We start from the raw sequence: 23,369 nt of genomic DNA on the forward strand, positions 1-23,369 counted from the left end.
TCGGATGAACAGAGGATTGGACTTGGTTGCAATTGAATAACCTCCTTACACTCACCAACTGGACTCACATATTAGGAATGCCCATTTGGGTGGAGCACTAGAGGGCAATTTACGCTTGTGGAACTAGGGTTCAACAGTTTCAGAGGAGCCAGAACGTGGGCAGAACCAGACCATTCCCACACAAGTAAAAATGCAAGGCAGCTTGGACTCTCTGCTCACAAAAGTCAAGAGCCACCTCAATCCCTAGAGCCTTTCAGACACAGGGACACTCAGTTGCCAGCCATGGAGTTTTTACTGAGGTGCTCCACCAGATTAAGTAGTCAAACACAACACACAGGAACTGAAGCACTGTGGTAGCAGGCAACAGGTTAAGGTACACTTATGATGTTAGTCAATAAATTATTTTGCCACGATAGTTACTTAGTTACTGCTGTTGCACAGTGTTTTATTTGTATGGCTTTTGTAAGATGTGCTGTGAAGAGGTGTGGTCTTGCTGATAGATAAGTAGGGTGGCTTTCAAATATTAGCTATTGTGATTTATTGCAGGATGGTTAGAAGACTGGAAATGGTAAGGATTCTTGCAATCTTTAAGAGGAAATATCTTGAATTGGGGTCTGGTGAATAGCTCTTGCAACTCCTTGACCTGCTGCATGCTCTACTTCTTCAGGCTCTTCATGCTCATCCGCCAGCTGTTCTTCAAAGGGCTCTCACTGCAGCTACTCCACGTGGGTGCCTCATTACACAGAATGCATCAGGTCACAATAGTCTGGGAAACATTGGCTAGGTAATACAGGAAAATGCCCCTCGAATTTTCAAGGTAACAGGAAGTGCTGCTTCAGAATGCCTATGGTGTACTCTATAATGCATCTGGTGGAGGCAAGCATCTCATTATTTTGGCACAAAAGGACCTTTTATTGATACTATGAACAGATTGTAATGGTGTACCAAGATAACAAATCCATGGTGGACATTTAGCTTGGTGTTGGTACTTGGAGTAATATTCAGATAAATCCTAGACTCATTCAGAATCTGAGGATGCTGCACAAAGGTCATAAGCCAAGTCAAATTAGGTATCCCTGGTCACCCAAGACCCAACTCTTTTTGCTCGGTATCAGCAAAGTACTGGGCACATAGGTTGGGGTAAAATAAATGAATCATGGATGCAGTCTGAACACTGAATAGAAGTCCTTGTGGTTCATATGGACTGGTAATAGTTTGACACACAAAGCAACCACTTAAGCTCGATACAATCCCCTTCATAAGCATAACATCATACAAAACCATGCAATAAAGATACTTTACTATGTAGAAGCCTCTTTTCAAGACTACATTTGGAATGCTTAAACCCCACATTCTAAATTGCAAGATGTTTAATACTGACTGGGGGAAAAATAGAGGGTGTCAGCTTTTGTCAGACACTTTACCAATAAAATTATTTTTTAAAATCTTTAATTCAGTGTTGTGTCTTACAAAATTCAGTACTGGATGAATTCAATAGTGGGGAGATGTGATCAAAAAGATCGCAAGTCAGTGAATTGGTCCACAGTGTCGAGGCATCATCTCCAACCCATGCCCTGCTGGGAGTGTGAATTTGCTCATAAATATCACATTACAATCAGTACGGGCTTTTTTCTAAACAATGTGATATATCATCTTTAGACTACTGCAAATCATCTATCTGAATTGTTGCTACTCATTAAACATTTCGAAAAATATTTGAATTATACAAGCTACAATTTATAAATGTGAGAAAAATATTTTTCTATTAGTATAGAGAAAGTAATTTTGTGGATGTACACAGATAGTTGTTATGATCATGAGTCCATTTAATTTAACTTTTTTAAATTTCATTTGCTTTTCAACAGATTTAAAATACATAATGTTAAAATTCCTTTTATTCGCTGATTCACAACAGAGAGGGTATTAAAAAGTTCTGTTGCATTTTGCTGAATCACGATTGCTTGCTTAATCATAAGCAAATACAGGATCATGCCTGACTGACACAAGCAGCTTTTATATTGATCAAATAAAACATCCTTGAAACTCAAGATAAAAAAATTCGCAAATCATTTAGTGACGCATGAATATGACATCTTTCAACTTATTTAGACTTTTGGATTTAAGACAGATTACTGGTCGCAGTAGATTGAGGTAGTCACAATAACTACTCGGTAGACTGGATGACTGAAGCATTCTTTTAGGAAACAGCATGTGCTTCAGGAAAGGGTTATTTAACGATCTAGCTCCTTGGAAAATATAATACTTGACGGTCATTTCATATCGTCAACCCATTTAAAACAATTTAGACTAATTAGATTTTATGTAAGCTATGTAATTTTGATTTATATAGTTCCTTTTATATATTAAGGCATAATTGTATTCACTTGATCCTTTCGCAGATGGAAGCCCCGAGTCTTGAGCTGGGCAGTTCAGTTCTCTTGGGTGAACGTACTCTGAATTCCCCTCACAGCAGACAATATCATGTTTGCTGTTCTTCCCCCTATCCCATGGAAGGAAGAACCACTGTTTGTGAGGTGTTGAAGTTAGTGACTCCTCCAGGAATAAACAGCATCAAAAGTGTTCACAACAGATGGGAAAGTTCTAGAATTAAAACCTGCAAAGGCAGTTAGGATAGTGCGGACTAATACAATATTATCCTGTCCCAAATTATCTTTATTACTGTACGTGTAAAATAGCCAGTGATTTGATTGAAGGGGAAGAGTTTTAGGAATATGTGTAACTCCCAAGTTTATTTGCATCAGTAGGTGGCCAAATAGTGAAACCATCCAATAGCATTTCACTTGCTATAACTATATCCCCTACACACTACATTAGTGATACTATCTGGCATCTTTGCAAGACTAGAAATGTTGATGGAGATCACATTAAATGGTGTCTTTGGTGGTGAACGATTTGATAGCACTATTTACACCACAGCTACAAATTCCCATTTGTTGTGAAACTGTAGCTAAATCACTGCTAACGTTGGAGTTTAAAAATGCATATTAATTGCCTTTGCCATTAGTGATAAAAGCTCCCATTGTGTCACCTCGGAATTGTGCCAATTTATTTACGAGGCTATTGCAAGAGGCCCATACAAATCTGTCAGTTTTTTTTGCCGCGAAGAAAAACTTTGTGCATGCGTTAGGCAGATAATTAAATACTTACAAGTACATGAACTAAATCGAAGCAGGCCTAACATTAAAGCCGGGGTTGGGGGGGGGGGGGAATTCATTCAATTTGATAAATGGAGGGTGAGGAAAAATGGTTAGTCAAATTAAAAGAACATCTCTGGTCAAATATAACACACATTAAAGAAAAAGTGGCCACAATTTCCTTTAGAAATGTTTTACTTGGAGAATCAATTGTCTTTTTCCGACTTATATGGGGAAAAATTATTCATAAACTTAAAAGTTTTACCATACCAAAAAAAAGAATCTTGCAGGCAATGATCACTGAAACCATTAAAAAGCTGCTATGATTTGAACTCCAAGAATTTGTCTTTGTGACTGCCCAGCATAATATTTGACGGAGAAAGCCCTGCAAGGAGTTGTGATGCATTTGCCCACCCCACATGCATTAATCTTCTAATGTCTGATATACACCAACCACATAGCGCAAGAAAGACTAAATGCAGTTTATGCTATTTGTGTCGCATCTTTATTCTTGTGTCCAAGGTATCAAGTGTGCACGACCATAATCTGGGACTTTCATTTATCCAACAATTTAAATAGCTACCGGGATGCCACCATTATGGCTAGATAATGGGAGGTACTACTGTATTTTGATAAACAAAATCAATACAGTATTTTTAGCCATGCCACATTTTTTAAAATAGGTATTTTAACAGCAGAGATAACAGAAACTGAAACAAAGATGCAGGGTTTACTCACAGATTAAAGGCAGAATAGCAAGTTATATAAGTAGCGCATGTGGTAAATAATACAAACAACAGATAGCAAGCACCATTCTGGGTACATCTCTGACCAGATCAAAAGTGTCTGGAGACAGTAGCCAGTCACAGCAGAGGCTTAATGCTATTTTTCGAGAAGAGAACACAGATAGACTCCCACTTATGGAGCACCATGCCACATATCTTGTCCCAAAGGACTACACAAACATTTAATTACTTTGAAGTGCAATAGCTTTTTTATGTAGGCAAACATGGCAGGCAAGGTTGCTCACAGCAAGATCAAACAAACAACAATTGGAAGAAAAACTAGTGGTGTTGTTTGAGGGACCAATATTGACTCGGACACCAGGACAATTCCCAATTCTTTTTCAAAAATTGCCACAAGATCTTTAACATCCACATGAACCACACAGACAGCCAGTCAAGGTTTAGCATCTCATCTGATGGACTGCACCTCCATCAATATAGCAATCTTGAGTACTACACTGAAACCTAGTTTATATGTTCAAGCCCTAAAATGAGGATTGAATCTTCAACCTTATGACTCAGATACAAGACTGTGATTTCAATGGACAATGAGTTTACACAGCTTAATTTTAGGTCTTGGACAACAAAGAGTTAAAGCATTAGAAAATAATGAAAACGGCTTTGTATTACATCTCCAATTGTTATAATATTGTTTCTTTTTCACTTGCAATTGCTTTTTAACAGCATGCAGCCAATCTAAGTTTACAGATATACTTCACCACTTTTGATTTCCCAGTGCTTTTATTTCAACAGTCGATGCAAGTTCTGTTGAACAAGAAACACATCTGTTTTTCATTGGAGGGGGGCAAGTTAGAATTTTTGTAAGAGAGCAAGGTGAGTAAAAACAGATTTATATGACGCACAAACACACACATTTATTTTCCGTATTCTTCATGTCTCTCATGTAGTGCACCATTCTCATCTGTGGGAGCAAGCAGTGACATATGCTCAGGCCTCTCGCCACTAAGATGTCCACAAGAGTGGCTCAGAGCAAATCATGCATCTGATCAAATGTCTTGCCTCTGATTACTGCATCTCTGAAGATCAGGAATTTGTATGGAGAACCCTTGCATAAATGGAGTTTAAATACAGATCAGCCATGATCTAATTGAATGGTGGAACAGGCTCAAGAGGCTGAATGGCCTACTCCTGTTCCTATGTTCCCATATAACCTGTGGCCTAACACTCAGCAGCACAGCACATCATATTGCTAAAAATGCCTGCAACCAGACTGCATACAAGAAGAATGACTAACTCAAAGGCAAATTGGCGAAGTTTAAAAAGAAAATACATTTTGCCTGTACAGATTGATCACACAAATATGGATTTGACTAAAAATGTGCAATAGTCATAATATTAAGCCAATAAAATACATCCATTCCTTCTTTGTGTGATTCTGCATAAGACTGACTATACTACTGCACACTATAGACTTAGATGTCATCTGAGAAAGCCGAAGCTGCATCCTTTTGTACGCACATCAAGAAATTCATTGAAACTGAATCTTTGTGCTCTAAAGATAAAATAAACATCCCAAATCCTGAAACTCTTCAAATTCAACCACAGAAATAACTGGTACTGATAGGTAATTATTGACAGTGATCAATTTTTTTGACTGCTTTGTTCCCCTTAAATTAATATTGATGATGTATATTTATATATCAAGAATATTTGTGATGGTGTATTGCTATTGGGCAAGATTTTGATGTGAGCGGCAAACGAACAGCGCCCACCGTTCGTTAGACTTACACTCGCCCATAGACTTTCCATGGGGTTTTGCACGGCAAGTTGCCGTCAGCAGGAGATCCAAACAGGCCATCTGGGACCTGTGTGAACAGCGCAAGCAACTGTGTGCCTCCTTAACCAATCAGATTGAAGAATCGTTAGTGAGCAGCACAGAGTCTGAACCAGGAAGTGTAAGTTAGAATAGTGAATTCAATGTCAAATCAGGTACAGTAAGCGAAATAAAGAGTGGGAAAGAAAGATTGGATTGAGAGAGAGAGATAAAAGAGACAAAGAAAAAAGAAAAAAATGTATTTAATTTTTAAAAAAAATCTCCAACAACTAAAAGCTGAAGGAACGAGACTCCACAATTGTAAAAGATAATTTTCAGTGCCAGAGAGGTTGTTTGGCTGTAATTAAGACTTAACATGTCATTGAAAGGGTACTTCGACTGGAATGGACAAACCCTAACTTTTTGTGGCAAGTTTAGTCCGTATCTATGAGGTAAGTACAGGAACTTCACACCATTCATGGGGAGACAGACAGTGAAATGCCATTTTTGCACAGCTTACAAAGGACAGCAACTTCTGGATTTTCGCATTTAACTGCACATCTCTGCTCGCCGGAGTTGCTGTCTGATTTGCGCATAAATAACAGTGGGCACTTTTAGCCTCACCATTATTTTCACAGCAAAATCTGGCCCATCAACTTCAATGAATTCCCCAGGTAGGCTTCAAATAAGTCAATACTATAGTAGCAGACTTTTGCCCTAAGCTTTCCCAAGGCATGAGACAGGAATAAATGTTTAAAAGATACCTGTGCCAAAGTACCCACAGAACGTGAATTCTTTTCATCATCCTTGTTCCCAATTAATAGCCACATAGAAGAAACAATATGTTCACAGGAAACTTTAAACCATTTAAATAAAGCTGCACATATACAACAAATTTGGGCAATGTATGAAAACATTCACCTAACTCAATATGATAGAGAAAAGCTAATCTATAAAGGCTGCTTGAAGATATCCAACTCTAACAGTGTAAACATCTTTTCATTTCCTCATGAATGTTCAAAATCATGATTAAAAAACCAAAGCAATTAAAATACAATAAAAGCAACAAAGCTTGTGAAACTAGACAAGAAAACAGAATGAACTTAGACAGTCCTCTGTATGGTCAGTTCCATTACAGCATGCAGAGGGGTCTTCCCCTTTAATGATGCTGTACCGAGAAGTTACCTGGGTGACAGAATCAATGTGCAACAAACTCAGCCACTTTTTTCAGCAGATTAAGGGAGGACACAATCCATGAAACAGCCACTAATTTTACATTTTTAATCACATTGGCAGAACCAGTGTTGATAAGGTTACAAAACAATTACACTTACTGGTCTCATCATTTTATTCCCCATGAAAGATCAACATCAGTTTCAAGCTTTAAGTGCATTCTGTACATATTTAACAATATGCTTACTTGAGTGTTAAATAAATGCTGGCCATTTTGTTCAAGGTACAACAAAATTTTAGTGTACTTCTAGTATGAAAAGCTTAGAATTTAAACATTTTCTACTTCCCAATATATAGAACGAGCATCATTTTTTCCCAAATTTTCGACTATAGCAAAATAAAAGAAAAACAGCGCTCACAGTGGCTAAACAGATACTTCCATTGTATGGCATGACACTGAAGTCATCCTGGCCAGGAACACCTAAGCCTTGATCCCGGATCTGTACTGAATTAGCCAATCTTATCCAGAACAGCATGATCTTGGCACGGACAGCATCGACTGTTCTTGATCACTGTCCACTGTTGTGACTCCTGCTATAAGTGCATGTGTATAAATATTGATTATAGACATAATTAGGCTCATGGCTACTTGGCAGAGTTACTGGAGGGCTGCTACTATTCCCCAAAACTGCATACCAGCTTGAGTCAACACATTCATGACATCAGGGTTAAAGGGAGGGAAAGGTGGAAGAGGAGAAAAAAAAAAGCAAGAAAAAAGCCAAAAGGTTTTACATCGATCTGTTGCAGGTCTCTGTTTAAATTGCACACAAAACAGAACTCTACTAATGTATTTCTATTGCTTGAGAGGCAAGTACTCTTAAGAATTTCATATGTCAGCCTGGAAATTACTGTGTCGATCTTAGTGGATGAACACTTCATGCGTTCCTATGACATTCCTCTGTCCCCTATTTTAACAAAGGTATTAATCAGTTTAAAACAAATGAGTCAACAGCTTCATTAAAAGAGCCAACAAGAGTAAATCAGCAAACGTGTTAACCATTCATCCATTAACATCTGCAACAATAATTTCTCGGCTGCAGAGATTACACAAGAGATTTCAGCAATGAATTAATGTTACGTTAATTATCAATAAAACTTGAATTGTAAATAAGAATTCTGAATAACACTGAATTTCAGAACAAACAATTACCACTACTAATAAATAATTGGAAAAAACTTAAATTGGTATTGCACTACTGTTTTATGCCCAGGTCAAATTTCTTGCTCAAACTGGGGATTCCCCAAACTGGTGAATAAAATTTCTCACTCAACGATGGCGGAGTCCGGCACGTAAGTGCAAAAGACAAGGCTGAAGCGTTTGCAACCATCTTCAACCAGAAGTGCCGAGTGGATGATCCATCTCGGCCACCTCCCGATATCCCCACCATCACGGAAGCCAGTCTTCAGCCAATTCGATTCACTCCAGGTGATATCAAGAAATGGCTGAGTGCACTGGATACAGCAAAGGCGATGGGCCCCGACAGCATCCCAGCTGTAGTGCTGAAGGCTTGTGCTCCAGAACTAGCTGCGCCTCTAGCCAAACTGTTCCAGTAAAGCTACAACACTGGCATCGATCCGATAATGTGGAAAATTGCCCAGGTATGTCCTGTCCACAAAAAGTAGAACAAATCCAATCCGGCCAATTACCGCCCCATCAGTCTACTCTCAATCATCAGCAAAGTGATGGAAGGTGTCGTCGACAGTGCTATCAAGCGGCACTTACTCACCAATAACCTGCTCACCGATGCTCAGTTTGGGTTCCGCCAGGACCACTCGGCTCCAGACCTCATTACAGCCTTGGTCCAAACATGGACAAAAGAGCTGAATTCCAGAGGTGAGGTGAGAGTGACTGCCCTTGACATCAAGACAGCATTTGACCGAGTGTGGCACCAAGGAGCCCTAGTAAAATTGAAGTCAATGGGAATCAGGGGGAAAACTCTCCAGTGGCTGGAGTCATACCCAGCACAAAGGAAGATGGTAGTGGTTGTTGGTGGCTAATCGTCTCAGCCCCAGGATATTACTGCAGGAGTTCCTCAAGGCAGTGTACTAGGCTGAACCATCTTCAGCTGCTTCATCAATGACATTCCCTCCATCATAAGGTCAGAAATGGGGACGTTCGCTGATGATTGCACAGTGTTCAGTTCCATTTGCAGCTCCTCAGATAATGAAGCAGTCCAAGCCCGCATGCAGCAAGACCTGGACAACATCCAGCCTTGGGCTCATAAGTGGCAAGTAACGTTCGCGTCAGACAAGTGCCAGGCAATGACCATCTCCAACAAGAGAGAGTCTAACCATCTCCCCTTGACATTCAACGGCATTACCATTGCCGAATCCCCCACCATCAACATCCTGGGGGTCACCATTGACCAGAAACTTAACTGGACCAGCCATATAAATACTGTGGCTACAAGAGCAGGTCAGAGGCTGGGTATTCTGCAGTGAGTGACTCACCTCCTGACTCCCCAAAGCCTTTCCACCATCAACAAGGCACAAGTCAGGAGTGTGATGGAATACTCTCCACTTGCCTGGATGAGTGCAGCTCCAACAACACTCAAGAAGCTCGAAACCATCCAGGACAAAGCAGCCCGCTTGATTGGCACCCCATCCACCACCCTAAACATTCATTCCCTTCACCACCGGCGCACAGTGGCTGCAGTGTGGACCATCCACAGGATACACTGCAGCAACTCGCCAAAGCTTCTTCGACAGCACCGCTCAAACCTGCGACCTCTACCACCTAGAAGGACAAGAGCAGCAGATACATGGGAACACCACCACCTGCACGTTCCCCTCCAAGTCACACACCATCCGGACTTGGAAATTTATCGCCGTTCCTTCATCGTCGCTGGGTCAAAATCCTGGAACTCCCTTCCTAACAGCACCGTGGGAGAACCTTCACCACACTGACTGCAGCGGTTCAAGAAGGCGGCTCACCACCACCTTCTCAAGGGCAATTAGAGATGAACAATAAATGCTGGCCTCGCCAGCGACGCCCACATCCCATGAACGAATAAAAAAAATGTTTTGTTGGCAAGAAGCATTCCAAGGTCATGTAGCATAGGCTTAACGGAGAGTAAAATTCCTTCTACACTGCCCCAACAATGCATCATAACCAAGACCTAAATCTCAAAAGAGTAACTACCTCTTCATCGATGTGAAATTTCCATGTCCAATAACAACAATTCTGGAAGCATTTCCCAATAAGACTGTCCAATTTAGTACAAATTAGTGATGAATTGTGCCCAATCTTGTTCTTTAAAGTTCTAGTCACTGTAATCTAGACTTTAGCGTCCACATCACCGTTAGTAAGAGAAAACTTTATTCCATCGTATTCAGTTGGATTATACCTCGGATCCCGAAATTTAAGTAAAATGTTCTCATTGTGCTGCAGAGTTCACATAGTAAACGTTTAAAACACCAACAGTGTAGTTATACTTCAGTTGGTTTTCTGGGACACTATGAAAAAAATTTAAATTCATTCTCAGGATGTTGCCGTCACTGGCAAGCCAGGCATTTACTGCCCATCCGTAGTTCAAAGCCCCGAGAAGGTGGTGGTATCATAGTACGGTACAGCACAGGAGGCGGCCATTTGGCTCATCATACTCTGCTAGCAATTTGAAAGAGCTATCCAATCCAACCCTAACCCTGCTCTTTCCCCATAGCTCTGTAATTTTTTTCCCTTCAAGTATTTATCCTATTCCCTTTTGAAAGTTACTATTGAATCTGTTTCCACCACTCTTTCAGGCAGTGCCTTCCAGATTATAACAACGCGCTGCGTAAAAAAATGTTTCCTCATGTCGCCTCTGGTTCTGTCGCCGATCACCTTAAATCTGTGTCCTCTGGTTACCGACCCTTCTGCCACTGGAAGCAGTTTCTCCTTATTTATTCTATCAAAACCATTCATGATTTCGAAAACCTCTATCTTAATCTCCTCTTAATCGTCTCTGCACTAAGGAGAGCAACCCCAGCTTCTCCAGTCTCTCCACATAACTGAAGTCCCTCAGCCCTGGCACCATTCTAGTAAATCTCTTCTGCACCCTAAGGCCTTGACATCTTTCCTAAAGTGTGGTGCCCAGAATTGGACACAATACTCCAGCTGAAGCCTAACCAGTGTTTTATAAAGGTTTAGCATAACTTCCTTGCTTTTGTACTCTATGCCTCAATTAATAAAGCCCAGAATCCCATATGCTTTTTAATAGCCTTCTTAACTTGTTCTGCCACCTTCAAAGATTTGTGCACATACATCCCCAGGTCTCTCTGTTCCTTTAAAATCGTACCATTTAGTTTATATTGCCTTTCTTCATTCTTCCTACCAAAATGTATCACTTCACACTTCTCTACGTTAAATTTCATCTGCCTATTTCACCAGTCTGTCTGTATCCTCTTGAAGTCTGTTACTATTCACCACATTGTTTACTACAGTCCCGAGTTTCGTGTCATCTGCCAACTTTGAAATTATACCCTGTATAACCAAGTCCAGGTCATTAATATATATCAAAAAGAGCAGTGGTCCTAATACCGATCCCTGGGATATACCACTGTATACTTTCCTCCAGTCTGAAAAACAATGGTTCACCACTACTCTCTGTTTTCTGTCTCCTAGCCAATTTTGTATCCACACTGCCACTGTCCCTTTAATCCCATGGGCTTTAATATTGCTAACAAGTCTATTATGTGGTACTTTATCAAATGCCTTTTGAAAGTCCATATACACAGCATCAATCGCACTACCCTCATCAATCCTCTCTGGTACTTCATCAAAGAACTCAATCAAGTTAGTCATACACAATTTTCCTTTAACAAATCCATGCTGACTTTCATTTATTAGCCCATACTTTTCCAAGTGCCAATTAATTTTGTCCCAGCTTACTGTCCCTAAAAGTTTCCCCACCACCAACATTAGGTTGACTGGCCTGTAATTGCAGGGTTTAACCCTCTCCACTTTTTTGAACAGGGGTGTAACATTTGTCGTCCTCTGACACTGCCCCCATATCTAAGGAGGATTAGAAGATTGTGGCCATAGCCTCCCCAATTTCCACTCTTACTTCCCTCAGTAACCTAGGATACCTCCCATCTGGACTGGGTGACTTTTCTACTTTGAATACTGCCAATCTTACAAGTACCTCCTCTTTATCTATTTTTATCCTATCCACTATCACTACTACCTCTTCCTTTACTGCTATATTGGCAGCATCCTCTTTTCTAGTGAAGACCGATGCAAAGTATTAATTTACTATCTCAGCCATGCCCTCTGCCTCCACAAGATCTCCTTTTTTTGTCCCTAATCAGCCCCACCCTTCCTTTGACTACCCGTTTACTATTTATATGTTTATAAAAGGCTTTTGGGTTCCTTTCATGTTAGCCGCTAATCTATTCTCTCAGTCTCTCTTTGCTCCTCTTATTTCCTTTTTTTAGATCTCCTCTGTACTTTCTGTATTCTGCTTGGTTCTCTCCTGTATTATGAACCTTACATTTGTCATAAGCCTCCTTTTTCTGTTTCATTTTAATTTCTGTATCTTTAGTCATCCAGGGAGCTCTAGCTTTGGATGCCCTTCCTTTCCTCCTTGTGGGAATGTGTCTACTCTGTACCTGGTGGGCCTTCTTCTTGAACTGCTGCAGTCCTTTGTTATTCTTTACAGCGGTTTTGATACAACTGCGTGGCTCGCTAGGCCACTTAAGAGAGCAGTTAAGAGTCAACCACATTACTGGGACTGGAGTCACACATAGGCCAGACTAGGTAAGGACGGCAGGTATCCTTCCCTAAAGGATATCAGTGAACCAGTTGGGTTTTTAACGACAATCTGACAGCTTTAAAGTCACTTTTGCTGATAGCAGCTTTTTATTTCTAGATTTAAAAAAAAATTGAATTCAAAATTCTCAAACTGCTATAGTGGGATTTAAACTCACATTCTCCGGATTAGTCGAGGCCTCTGGATTACTAGTCCAGTAACATAAGCACTGCACAACCATATCTCCGATGTTTATCCATCATTTTAGCAGAACAAAGCCCTGTGTCTAATGTTCTCCACACAACACTAAACACAGGGCTTTGTTCTGTTAAAATGATAAACAAACATGATTTTCAGCTTTGGCTTTATGCGCATTAGCAAAGAAAAATATAACATTAAAAGATACAAAACTTCCTCTATATTTACATATCTTTTAGCAATCATATAAACCAAAGATTTTTTTTTAAGTGTTGCTTTGTAATTCTTTCAAGTCACAGTAACCAAGTGTGTGGTACTTCATTAATAAATGATGGCTATTCGTCAGATTGCTCGATTCCACCAGACATTTAAAACAGCTTATGTCAGGTCATAATTTGATATTACAAAACAATAAAACAATAATTAAATTACATTATACAACTGTGAACACAGCAGTTCATATGTCCTTTTACTAATTTAGTGGTTTAAATTATAAAACCATACTCTGCAAATACTACTGAAATTGTCAATGTCATCACCTTTCAGAGTCATCAAATAAAAGTTCCACCATAATTCATCCTTTACTACTAAGCAAGTTGCTTAACATACCAGCGGATTTACATTAACTCAGCTGAACACTTAAGTGGTACCAGTCTGTACTCTGCCTACTCACAGGGAACACAAAAAGCCACAGTACAAATCAACGCAATAGATAACTGGGTCTGGGAACAATTTATGAATAAAGGCAATTTGATGGAGGAATAAAATTGGTCTTTATAATTTATTAATATGCAGCAGTTTTTATTGAACATGTTGAAACTTCACTGATCTTATGATCTGCATGCCTAATATTTTACAGCCCTGGGGCATAAAATGCAAACCCCAATTCTGTAAAATCAAAGTTAGAGAGTAGTTTACGGTGTTTAGAATATTAACTCAATTTATTTCAGGAGAATCCATTTTTTCACTTTTGGTTTGAATAGATATTAAAGATAATAATTGTACCTTTTCTAAAATCACTCACCTGTATTTTGATGGGCCAACTAAAGTTGCTAACATATACGTAGAATGTGATATTTGGATTGTTGCGAAAATTAAACTTTTCATAGGAAAAACCATCTCTGTACTCTTTAATGTTCATTTTTGAGATTATAGGTACTTCCTCTCCAGATATCGTTCCAGCTGCAAAATGAGAATTTTGAGTTTTAATAATCTATAAAACAAATGCACTGATTTGCTTAGTTGAATGAAGCATAAACAGCACTATTAAACAGATTTTTTTTTAAATCCAAATAGATACCTTAGTTGAGGTCTTGAATCAATTGATCAAAATTCACTATCAGTGTCCTTCTAGTAGTTTTTTATTCTCCGAAGTCATATTAATCATATGACCTTCCCCTAAACCCATGCTACGCAACAGACTTACCCCGCAGACCAATCTGTTGTTTTGAATTAAGGTGTCTTGCTGTCTTTATGTAGCAAACAAAATAATGTGAAAGTTAAATAAAAATTTCCCAAAACTCCAGGTCAGAGAAACACTGGGGAAGGAGTGGGACAAGTACATAGAGAATAAATTGCTTTAAAGAACAAGTTTGTACCAAAATTGCTGTTGAATTTTTAATAACTCTCAAAACTGAGACAAAATCTCAACAGTAAGGAATTTATTAGGGGAAAGGAAGCCTTGCCATCAACTGAAGATATTGCAGAGCCAACTTCAACTTTGCCTTTACTTTTAATTCAGTTGCAGGTGCCACCAAAGCTTCACAAGTTAGAATCGGCCAATTATAAAGCAGAAAAGATTTAAAGTTTTTTTTCCCATTGGCACAGCAATAAGAAGCTATCATCAAAAAAAAACCTGTGAACTACAAATTGAAATGTGGAAGATCAAATGACTCCAGACAGTACAGAACTCCTGGAGGGATACTATCTGAGTGATTTCTCAGAAGTGCATGATGAAATTATCCAAGGTATTGAGAAGATAAACAAAAATGATGCATCAATACTGAATATACCCCAGAATTGTCAAGAATGGTGGCAAGAATGAGGCACAAGGTATATCGGTTTCAACATATGGGAAGCTTGAAAGGGAAAAAGTATCTCTTATTTTTAGTGCCATCTTGTGATAACATCTAAATATGGAAAAGTTGTACATCGAGTATAACCTGAGCACAGCATTATGTATAGGTGGGGCAGTGCCTGTCCAGTTTTAGCATTCTGCATCAGAGCAGTTCCTGAACTCCTTGCAGCTTGCTCCAGTAAAAGGAGCAACACACCAGAAACTCGCTATGAAAGAGGGAGCAGAAATTGCCACCTCCACTGGTCAGAGAGAGAAGCAGGCTGGAAGGAGAAGTGGTACTGACTGAAAGCAATGTGAACTTTACATGGAGTGCTGCTGTGCGTAGCTATTCTGTTTTCTGCGAGCAGCTGGGATTGCAGCTTTTTTTTTTGCTTTGTTAAATTCAGTTAAATTTGGGTTCCAGTTTTTCACTGATGCCTAATTTATTTGAATTATTTAGATCAATAAATTAATTTATTCAATTGATTACTTTTTTAAAAAAAAATATTTTCAACCCTGGTGCTTGCACTATAGGCCTTGGCTCTTCAGCTTGGATTTTCAATAATTGAAAAGAAACATTAGTTTTGCCTTTTAAAAAAAGGTAACTGGGAGGGTGTAAGAGAAAAGGCAATGAATACAGGCAGATAGTTCTGTGGAGTTACAGGCTTAGGGCTCAAGGGTCTAATTGCCTTTCACCATGGAAGACTTTGCGTGAAAAGAATGTTATTCATACAACATTATACTCCAAAGACCACAGCCATGGTAAAGAGCACTATATTCACTGCTAGATGATAAATCCATCTTTAAAAATCTATATTCTTTTTATCTGGTCCACATGAAATATAAATTCAATGTAATTTATCAGACAGCATTCTGGCTTTGAACATTAACTGTAACTCAGAATGCCTGGCAAAAAAGACTTTCAACCTTCAGAAGGAACAGCTGTTAGGTAAAAGCTACTTTAACTGGAATTCTACTACTTCATTTTGCTGTAGCTTCAGAAATATTAATGCTGTTCCATTTGAAAAACAATTTAATTTGAAATGAAATGCAAAGCAATGCTGTTAATTGAGTTATGTATATAGAATCCATAGTCACAGAACCTCATCATAAAAATCAGGATTTAAATCATTTCAATCATTAAAGTACAGAAAGAGTTTTTCTGCTTTAAAAACACATACATCTTTTCTTCCACAGAACATCTGATGTTTTTATATAAATTACTAATGATAAATTTGATAAAGCAAAATCAAAGAACTGCACAACACTAAAGATGATTTTAATTCCAAATACTCTTTAAACACATAGGCCCAGAATTTACAGGGAATTTTCAGCACAGAACAGCGCAAGAGCCAAGTTGCGCCAGATATTTCAAAGGAAATTCGTGCTTAAGTGACTTACGTTGCTTTTATGCTAAAACCTCATTACACGCAAATTTCCTTGACCATTTGGACCTCTCCCAAGTTACGTCCGCCGAATCCTGACTTAACTCACTAACATAGCTCCGCCCCATGCAAAAGAATGGAGAACGCGAGTCTCCTGTATTCACGGCAGTTCTAAATGGGCATAAATTTATCCCCAACATTTTAGGGGCAGCAGGACCTGAGGTCACTATTTCTGGCATTTTATCGCCTTTTTAAAAAAAAATTCTCCTTACTGAGACCTGCACTTTATTTTCTGCAACTTTGAATGTTTTTTTTAAGGTATCAGAATCTGTTTCATTGAAAAAAGAAAATCTCCCACAATTGGATCTCCTTAAACATGCTGTGCATAATGTGCATAATTGATGGTATCCTAGCTTCAAACTTGAATTTTCATAACATCAATCAGATGGAAGAGGGCGTGTGCTCATGCTTTCCTTGGGCCCCGATTCTTTATGCTGATTTCCGCTTGTTCTATGCCAGTTTTTACATTTCAGCGTATGCTAATGAGATTCCCAGGAAATTTTGGGTTAAGTTGCCGTTGGCAAGATCGGTGTAGAAACTGGCGGAAATCGTCTCAAGGAAGTTCCAATCCATAATATTGGGGAAGGGGATAGCCCAATGGGTGAATGACCCAAGGTTGTGGCATTGCGTCACATCGATCAGAAAAGCCCCCAGTTCAATCCCTGGTCAATATCAATCGAGCTTGCAATAGGGGGCCTTACATTTGCTCTTTGTTTTCATGGGCTAGAGGGGCAGGGAGAGGAGAAAGAGGAGAATCATCAGGTAGGGTTCCTACCCCTGGTTGCTATCCAATAAGCCCACTACAACTGTGCATGTACATATCAGGGGAAAACAGGATCATATTCAGATGTGATGGCCACCCGCCTGCCATGAAGCCAATTAATGTTCATGCATAAAAGGTTGGTTAATTATCATTGTTATACCATTCAGACAAAACGAGTACCCACTTAGGCAAATCCTGGAGCCCCACTGGTCTATATGGAACCACACCTCAAGCATAAAAGGTTTTTTTTTCCCCGAGATGAAACCCTAGTACCATCTCCAAAGGGTTAAATCCTCCCAGCAATTATTTTAATAACAGCAAAAGTTTCACAGCTGGTTATCTATTTGAAGCCTGGGGTAAAAGATGCACAAATTAGTTGCCCATACCTGTGACAAGTTTGGTCAGTTGTTAGCTAGGTTGGATAGTGCCATGTGGGAAAAAAATATTTAAGCTCTGGTGCATTAGGAGCAGGGGATAAAAGAGAGTTAAGTCTCATCTCCCTCTGAATGTCAACGCTCCAGGCTAACCATGTTGGACCACTGTTAGAGGTCAAAGTAGAGCCAATAATCTGTTAAGCCTCATCCTTCTGTCAGAATGCAACTGCAGAAAGACAGAAAGCATGTGATCGGGCAGGCTGAACAAAAAAAGGTGGTTAAAAAGGATGATGCACCAAACAAGCATATATTAGATAAACACATTTGGATTGTGTACACAGCTGAAGTAAATATGGACTAGACTTAATTTTCTGTACTTGGCACCCAGCTAAAGTTGACATGTTTATATGCACAGGCTATATTTCTGACCCATTTGAATCCAAAATTTGCAACAATTTGGAGCAGATAACCAAAGTAAAACTCTAAATTAGGTTATCTATTTAGAAAGAATAACAGTTGATTGAACCGTAAACAAAAAATAAACTCAGAAGGGCCTAGATCTTGAAGGCAGTTTATATTATACCATGGCAACAATGGACTTAGATTGTAGGTCCCTCTGGGCATCTGATAAAGACCTATTGAGTTGCTTTGCAAAGATCAGTACAAAGTTTTGTTCTGATACACACTCTTCCGTAAAACAATTCTTTAAAAACATGAAGTTTTAATAGAAAAATGGTTTAGTGGGATTTTGGTTTGATGTTCTGTTATATTTCAGATATTATTGATCCTGTTGTGCAACTGAAAATCAAAAACTCAAATTGCTTTAAAAAATTCTCACCTGTAGATCCTATGGACCAAGTGACATTTAAATTGAAATTGTTTGACGCGTTGATAGACAAGTCAAGATCTTTGTTTGTCTGCACAAAAACAAAATAAAAGTTACTTAGTGAAATCATGAGTTGTATGGTAGCACCAGCAAGGTAGAGTGTTCAAAAACATTTCTGGAAAAATATGCACATGTTGGGGGAGAATTTTGTTTTTTTATACTGCATAAATATATAACTGGAAGTAAAAACATCCACATTGTTAATCTCTAAATCAGCAAATATTATTTATATTATGCATCCATTTTTACTGAAGCAACAACTGTAATTGGCAAATTCTGATGAAAAACATGATCCTTTTTAATACAAGTTACTTATAATAAAATTACAAGCAGATAGTCAGTCAAAGATTCAGTTCTAAATTTAGCAATAATCCTTCACGAACTAAATTTTCCTTTCTAACTTGTGGGAAGCATACTGAACGCAAGCCACAATTATTCAGCAGCAGCATCATTCTGAATATTTGAAATGAAAAGAAAACAGTGCAGAATACAAACTTATATACTTTATACTATACAAACAAGAGAACCTTGTTTTATCACAAAAGGGACCAATTGTTCACATTAGCAGCACTGGAAGTGAACTAGCCCCACAAAGCGGTTAGCTGCTCATGTCCAACTGCTGGATACCATTCACGCTGGATCTGGGAAGTTCACTTCTAGCACAAAAAAGTTTATCATATTTTGAATGTGTGCAGATCATGAAGGAGAGCAACCTTTTGGGGTGAAAGTGATAATAAAAAATAGATCAGAATGAGAGTCAACTGAGGCCATTTTGACATACTTCTTAGCAGGCAACTTATATCATTGACAGAGGACTATCAGTTCATGCTTTTAGGGTTGAAAAATAGAATGAGCACTGAGAGACAGGGAAGGAGAGGGAAGGGAGAAGAAAAAAATAACTGGAACCGTTATCAGCATAACATGAATGAGATTTGCCAATCAAGATGGTACAGCGTGAAAATATTTTGGATAAACTGCCATTCACAAACATTTTTTGGTTTTTATACAATATGTTTGAGTTAGGTGCTTTTAATTAATTTTTAATTCACTTTTTACCATAACATAATATCGTGAGGTAGCCCACAACTGGTGGAAAATGAAATTGGGAAATGAATCTAAACTCTCCCAAAAAATTCAACCCAAATCATGAAAACTCTTGTTGCAATGGTTTGAAAGCTGTAAAAAGCTAGAATGCACAAAATCTAATAACTACATCTAATCTATGAATACATTCATATAAATTATATATTTATTTTTTTTAAATCTAAGAATACAAATTGCTTATGCTCACAAAGATCACACTGTAGACATCTTACTTTGAAACAAATGTAATGCAATTTCCTAAGTCGGAGCTTGAAACTGAAAAGCACATTCCAATTTGCAAAGTTCCTTAACAAAACAGTAATTAAACTAAATGACCTGAGGTCTTAACTTAGCAATTAGACTTTATGGTCTGAAAGGGACTCAGCTTCACTTTACCAGCAGAATGATATCTTGTATATTACCTGGTATAACCCTTCTGTCCTTATAAGATTGCATATTATCTGAGCAACATCAGAGGAGATCCACTTATATGTAAAGGCGTTGAGCCCATCATACTTCAAAGTGTCACAATTTGTTAGAAAGGCAAAATAATCTTAAATAGGAACAAGAAACCTGTTGCTGGTTTTTCTGGAAAGATGCCGAGGATTCATGACTAGCTGTCAATCTACAAAGAAACATTTGCCTTCTAATTGATCTTATGATATGCCTATTTATAGTGATTAGAGCTTGCGGCCCTAAAGGGACACAGATCCACCTCAACAGAATAGAACGTTGTGCATTTACACAGTATAATGCTCCTGTTCCGATATATTAAAAAAGTATATCCTCCAATTTACTGTGAGCAATGTGATGGTAGATCTGTTACTATAGTATAATTTACAATTAGACAAACAAGGACATGATTTACTGACAAAAAGTAATCCTTTGGGGGTAAGCCAATAGGGTATGTCACAGCAAGCATACCCATTTAGATACAAATCCAGTTGTTTCTTGAGCACTGCGAATGTGTCCAAAGTGAATCCAAATTGCAGTCAGATGCAGTGCCAGGCTAGAGTCAAATAGTATTAGACGCAGATAAAAACAAGAGCTCTTAAAATCTTGGTAGTTAGGAAAAATGCAGGAAGAGTTAACAGTAAAATTAAGAGACGAACTTTTCACAGTGAATATCATAATGGACCTCTTTGTACACTTTCAACTGAAAGTAATTACAATTAGCCTGTAAGGAAAATATTACATGTGTCTTCATTTGCATTTTCAACTCACATCAATTCTATTAACCAGGTCAACTTGATATTGTCTAAACACCATTTTAACTTGTGTCCACGTGATGTGATGAAAGTGCAATTTTAATCTGTACTGGAATCCGAACAGTTTGTTAAATACTGAAGTGACTAAGACAATAAAAAGTTGAATCACTGTTCTCTTGTACTGACCAAGATACAGTTCATTTCAATGTTCAACATATATGCAGCAAATCGTTTGGCACTAAGGAGCTTCTGAGATTTCCATTATTTTCAGTGGAAACTCACAGGGCAGGATTATAGCGCATTATAAAGATGAAATAAACATTTACTTTGCACGTCTGGTAGATTTACATAAATGGACAAAACACAAACTATTAGTTGCTTAGCTACAGATCAGATTCTGGACCATATAGCAACAATGAAAGCACATAATTGCGATGTATTCAAATAGCAATAAAATGAGGGAAATGTTGATTTTGCATTGAAATTTCAATGAGAGATATTAGACCAATATTCCCATTTACATTAGGAGCTTGTTACCACAAGCAGTGTTGACATCTGAGGCATGTGCAATTATTTTTAAGTAATTCTTCGCAATTTTATTTTAAGTGCTGGTTCCTTCCTCCCAATAGCTGTGAAAGTGTATAGAACTGCTAGCAAAACTGCTTTGCTGTGTTTCTAAAGGCAAGCATGTCAGCTGCTCAGCCCAGTAGAAATCATATATTTTCATTGTCTTTCAACCTGGCCATTGTAAAAGCTTCAGGAAACAGTTCCCCAACAGAAATGGGCTAGGAGTTAGTTCAAACAATAAAAAGATTTTAACAGGGAAAAAAAAACAGTTCCAAGTAAGCATGGCTGCCCTGTGCAAGATGATGTCACTTTACTCTCACAGGCCTTTATTCTAATTAGAAGACAGAAACTACTTCGACTACTGAACCATAATAAATGAACTATCAACATCTCATCAGAACACCTAAGCAGGAATGCCTCGGGGAAGCTTATTTCTCTAAACTTATCTTAATAATCTGGTGAATGTCATCAAAAAATTGTTTTTCTTAAAACTGACATCATGTCCTCTACAAATTGCTAACAACCAGTTTGAAAAAAATAAACCGATTGAATACTGCAACCGCTGCAGGTAACTAGAAACTGAACTGGATAGTGGCCAGACAAATGGTGAGTTATCTTCCGAGTTCATTTATCCTTGTGTATAACTCCTGAAAAAGACAGTATTGTTGCCTGCCTGTTGTTCCTCTATATGGAGATCCAAGCCCCTTTCAACACCAAATATTGAGCTCCATAGTCATAACCAAGATTTTCTGGGGCAAATAGGTAGCGAAAACTATTGGAAAAATGATGAAAGACTGGGAATTCTAAAGAAATTTCAGTTTCACTTGTTAAATTCGAAAATGTTGGCATTCCTACTCGGTAGACTACTGAAAAAACACATCTCTTATTCCTTGATTGAGAATAATGATGTACAATGATGAACTGAATGGGGATTGTCTACTCCATGTGCCATCCTCTATCATCAGAAACATGTGGTCAGGCAGCCAGTCCTCTACAAGATTACAATAGCAATACTACAAGACTTGCTAAACTTAAGGTATTCTTCAGTGATCACGTTGGTTACAAAAGAATTACTGCAGCTGCAACCCAAAGTTCTGGATCAATCCAAACATTTTGCCAGAAACACCAGCAGCAAAACTACACACATTTCCATGGAACTCTCTTCTAAGCAGTGATCACCAAGTTGGTCTTTTTATGCAGAATTTCAAAACCAGAAGTATCGGTTATTTGCTGAAGCATGATTGGGTCATAGAAGATAACAAGAAACCATTATGTACTATCATGGATTCTCCTCAATTTATTTTAATTGTCGAAGGAAGAATAAAATTCTGAAACATTTCCTTGCCCTAAAAGTATTTTGACTAAATTTCCACAATATCAATCTAACATTAATCAAGCTTAACCAGTTATATTCTGCACGTGATACTTTGTTCCAACCGGATTGGAACCGGTGTTTCATGCAGTAATTTATCCCCCCCCCACCACCCTTGTCTATACTCATCACCTTCAATTTCTCTCTAAAGCAGATATTCATCAATCTCCTTTTTAAAGGACTTCATCGAAGTAGCATTAACTAGTTTTGATGCAAGTCTACTCCAGATATTTAACACCAAGGTTGAAAACATTCTTCTTTGTCTCAACTGCAGCTTTTCAAAACTGTGCCTATATCCTCCAGTTCTGCAGTTTCAGATTGTCAAGAAATCCTATGTCATCTATGCCTTTTAGTGTATATTGAACACTAAGACTATCATCCCTCTTTCTTTTCCAATTAAAACATATAAAACTCTTTCAGCATCCCTTTATAACATCAGAGTTTTAAGTTTCAGTATTCTAAAAACCCCATCAGATATATGGATGTGCTTTTGAAGACAAGACACCAAAGGCTGCACATACTATTCTAAATGTGGTTGTGTAGCATGCACTAAGTGAGAAAAACTCTGGCTTATCTATTAGCACCCTAGCACATTTTCTCAACGTCTTTGAATTTGACGGTGATGATTTCTTAAGGTATAAATCTTAGCCAAGAACACAACAGCTGCTTCATTTCAATATTCTCTATTAATATAAAAAGATTCAACATATTTTGAGTAATGAAGCACCTCACATTATTTGA

At 38.3% G+C, this 23,369-nt stretch overlaps 1 protein-coding gene across 5 annotated transcripts in view; it reads right to left on the reverse strand.

Annotated features, from left to right (window-relative positions):
- atrnl1b (attractin-like 1b) overlaps nucleotides 1-23,369 on the reverse strand; it is a 713,064-nt gene that overhangs the window by 391,542 nt on the left and 298,153 nt on the right. For all 5 annotated transcript variants that reach the window (XM_068002149.1, XM_068002150.1, XM_068002151.1 and 2 more), the window contains exons 23-24: nucleotides 18,351-18,429; nucleotides 13,899-14,056 (exon numbers count right to left, since the gene is read on the reverse strand). In XM_068002149.1, the coding sequence (XP_067858250.1) occupies nucleotides 13,899-14,056; nucleotides 18,351-18,429 (237 nt within the window). The remainder of the gene's footprint in view (nucleotides 1-13,898; nucleotides 14,057-18,350; nucleotides 18,430-23,369) is intronic.

This window comes from Heptranchias perlo, chromosome 21 (assembly GCF_035084215.1).
Source record: "Heptranchias perlo isolate sHepPer1 chromosome 21, sHepPer1.hap1, whole genome shotgun sequence".
NCBI lineage: Eukaryota > Metazoa > Chordata > Chondrichthyes > Hexanchiformes > Hexanchidae > Heptranchias > Heptranchias perlo.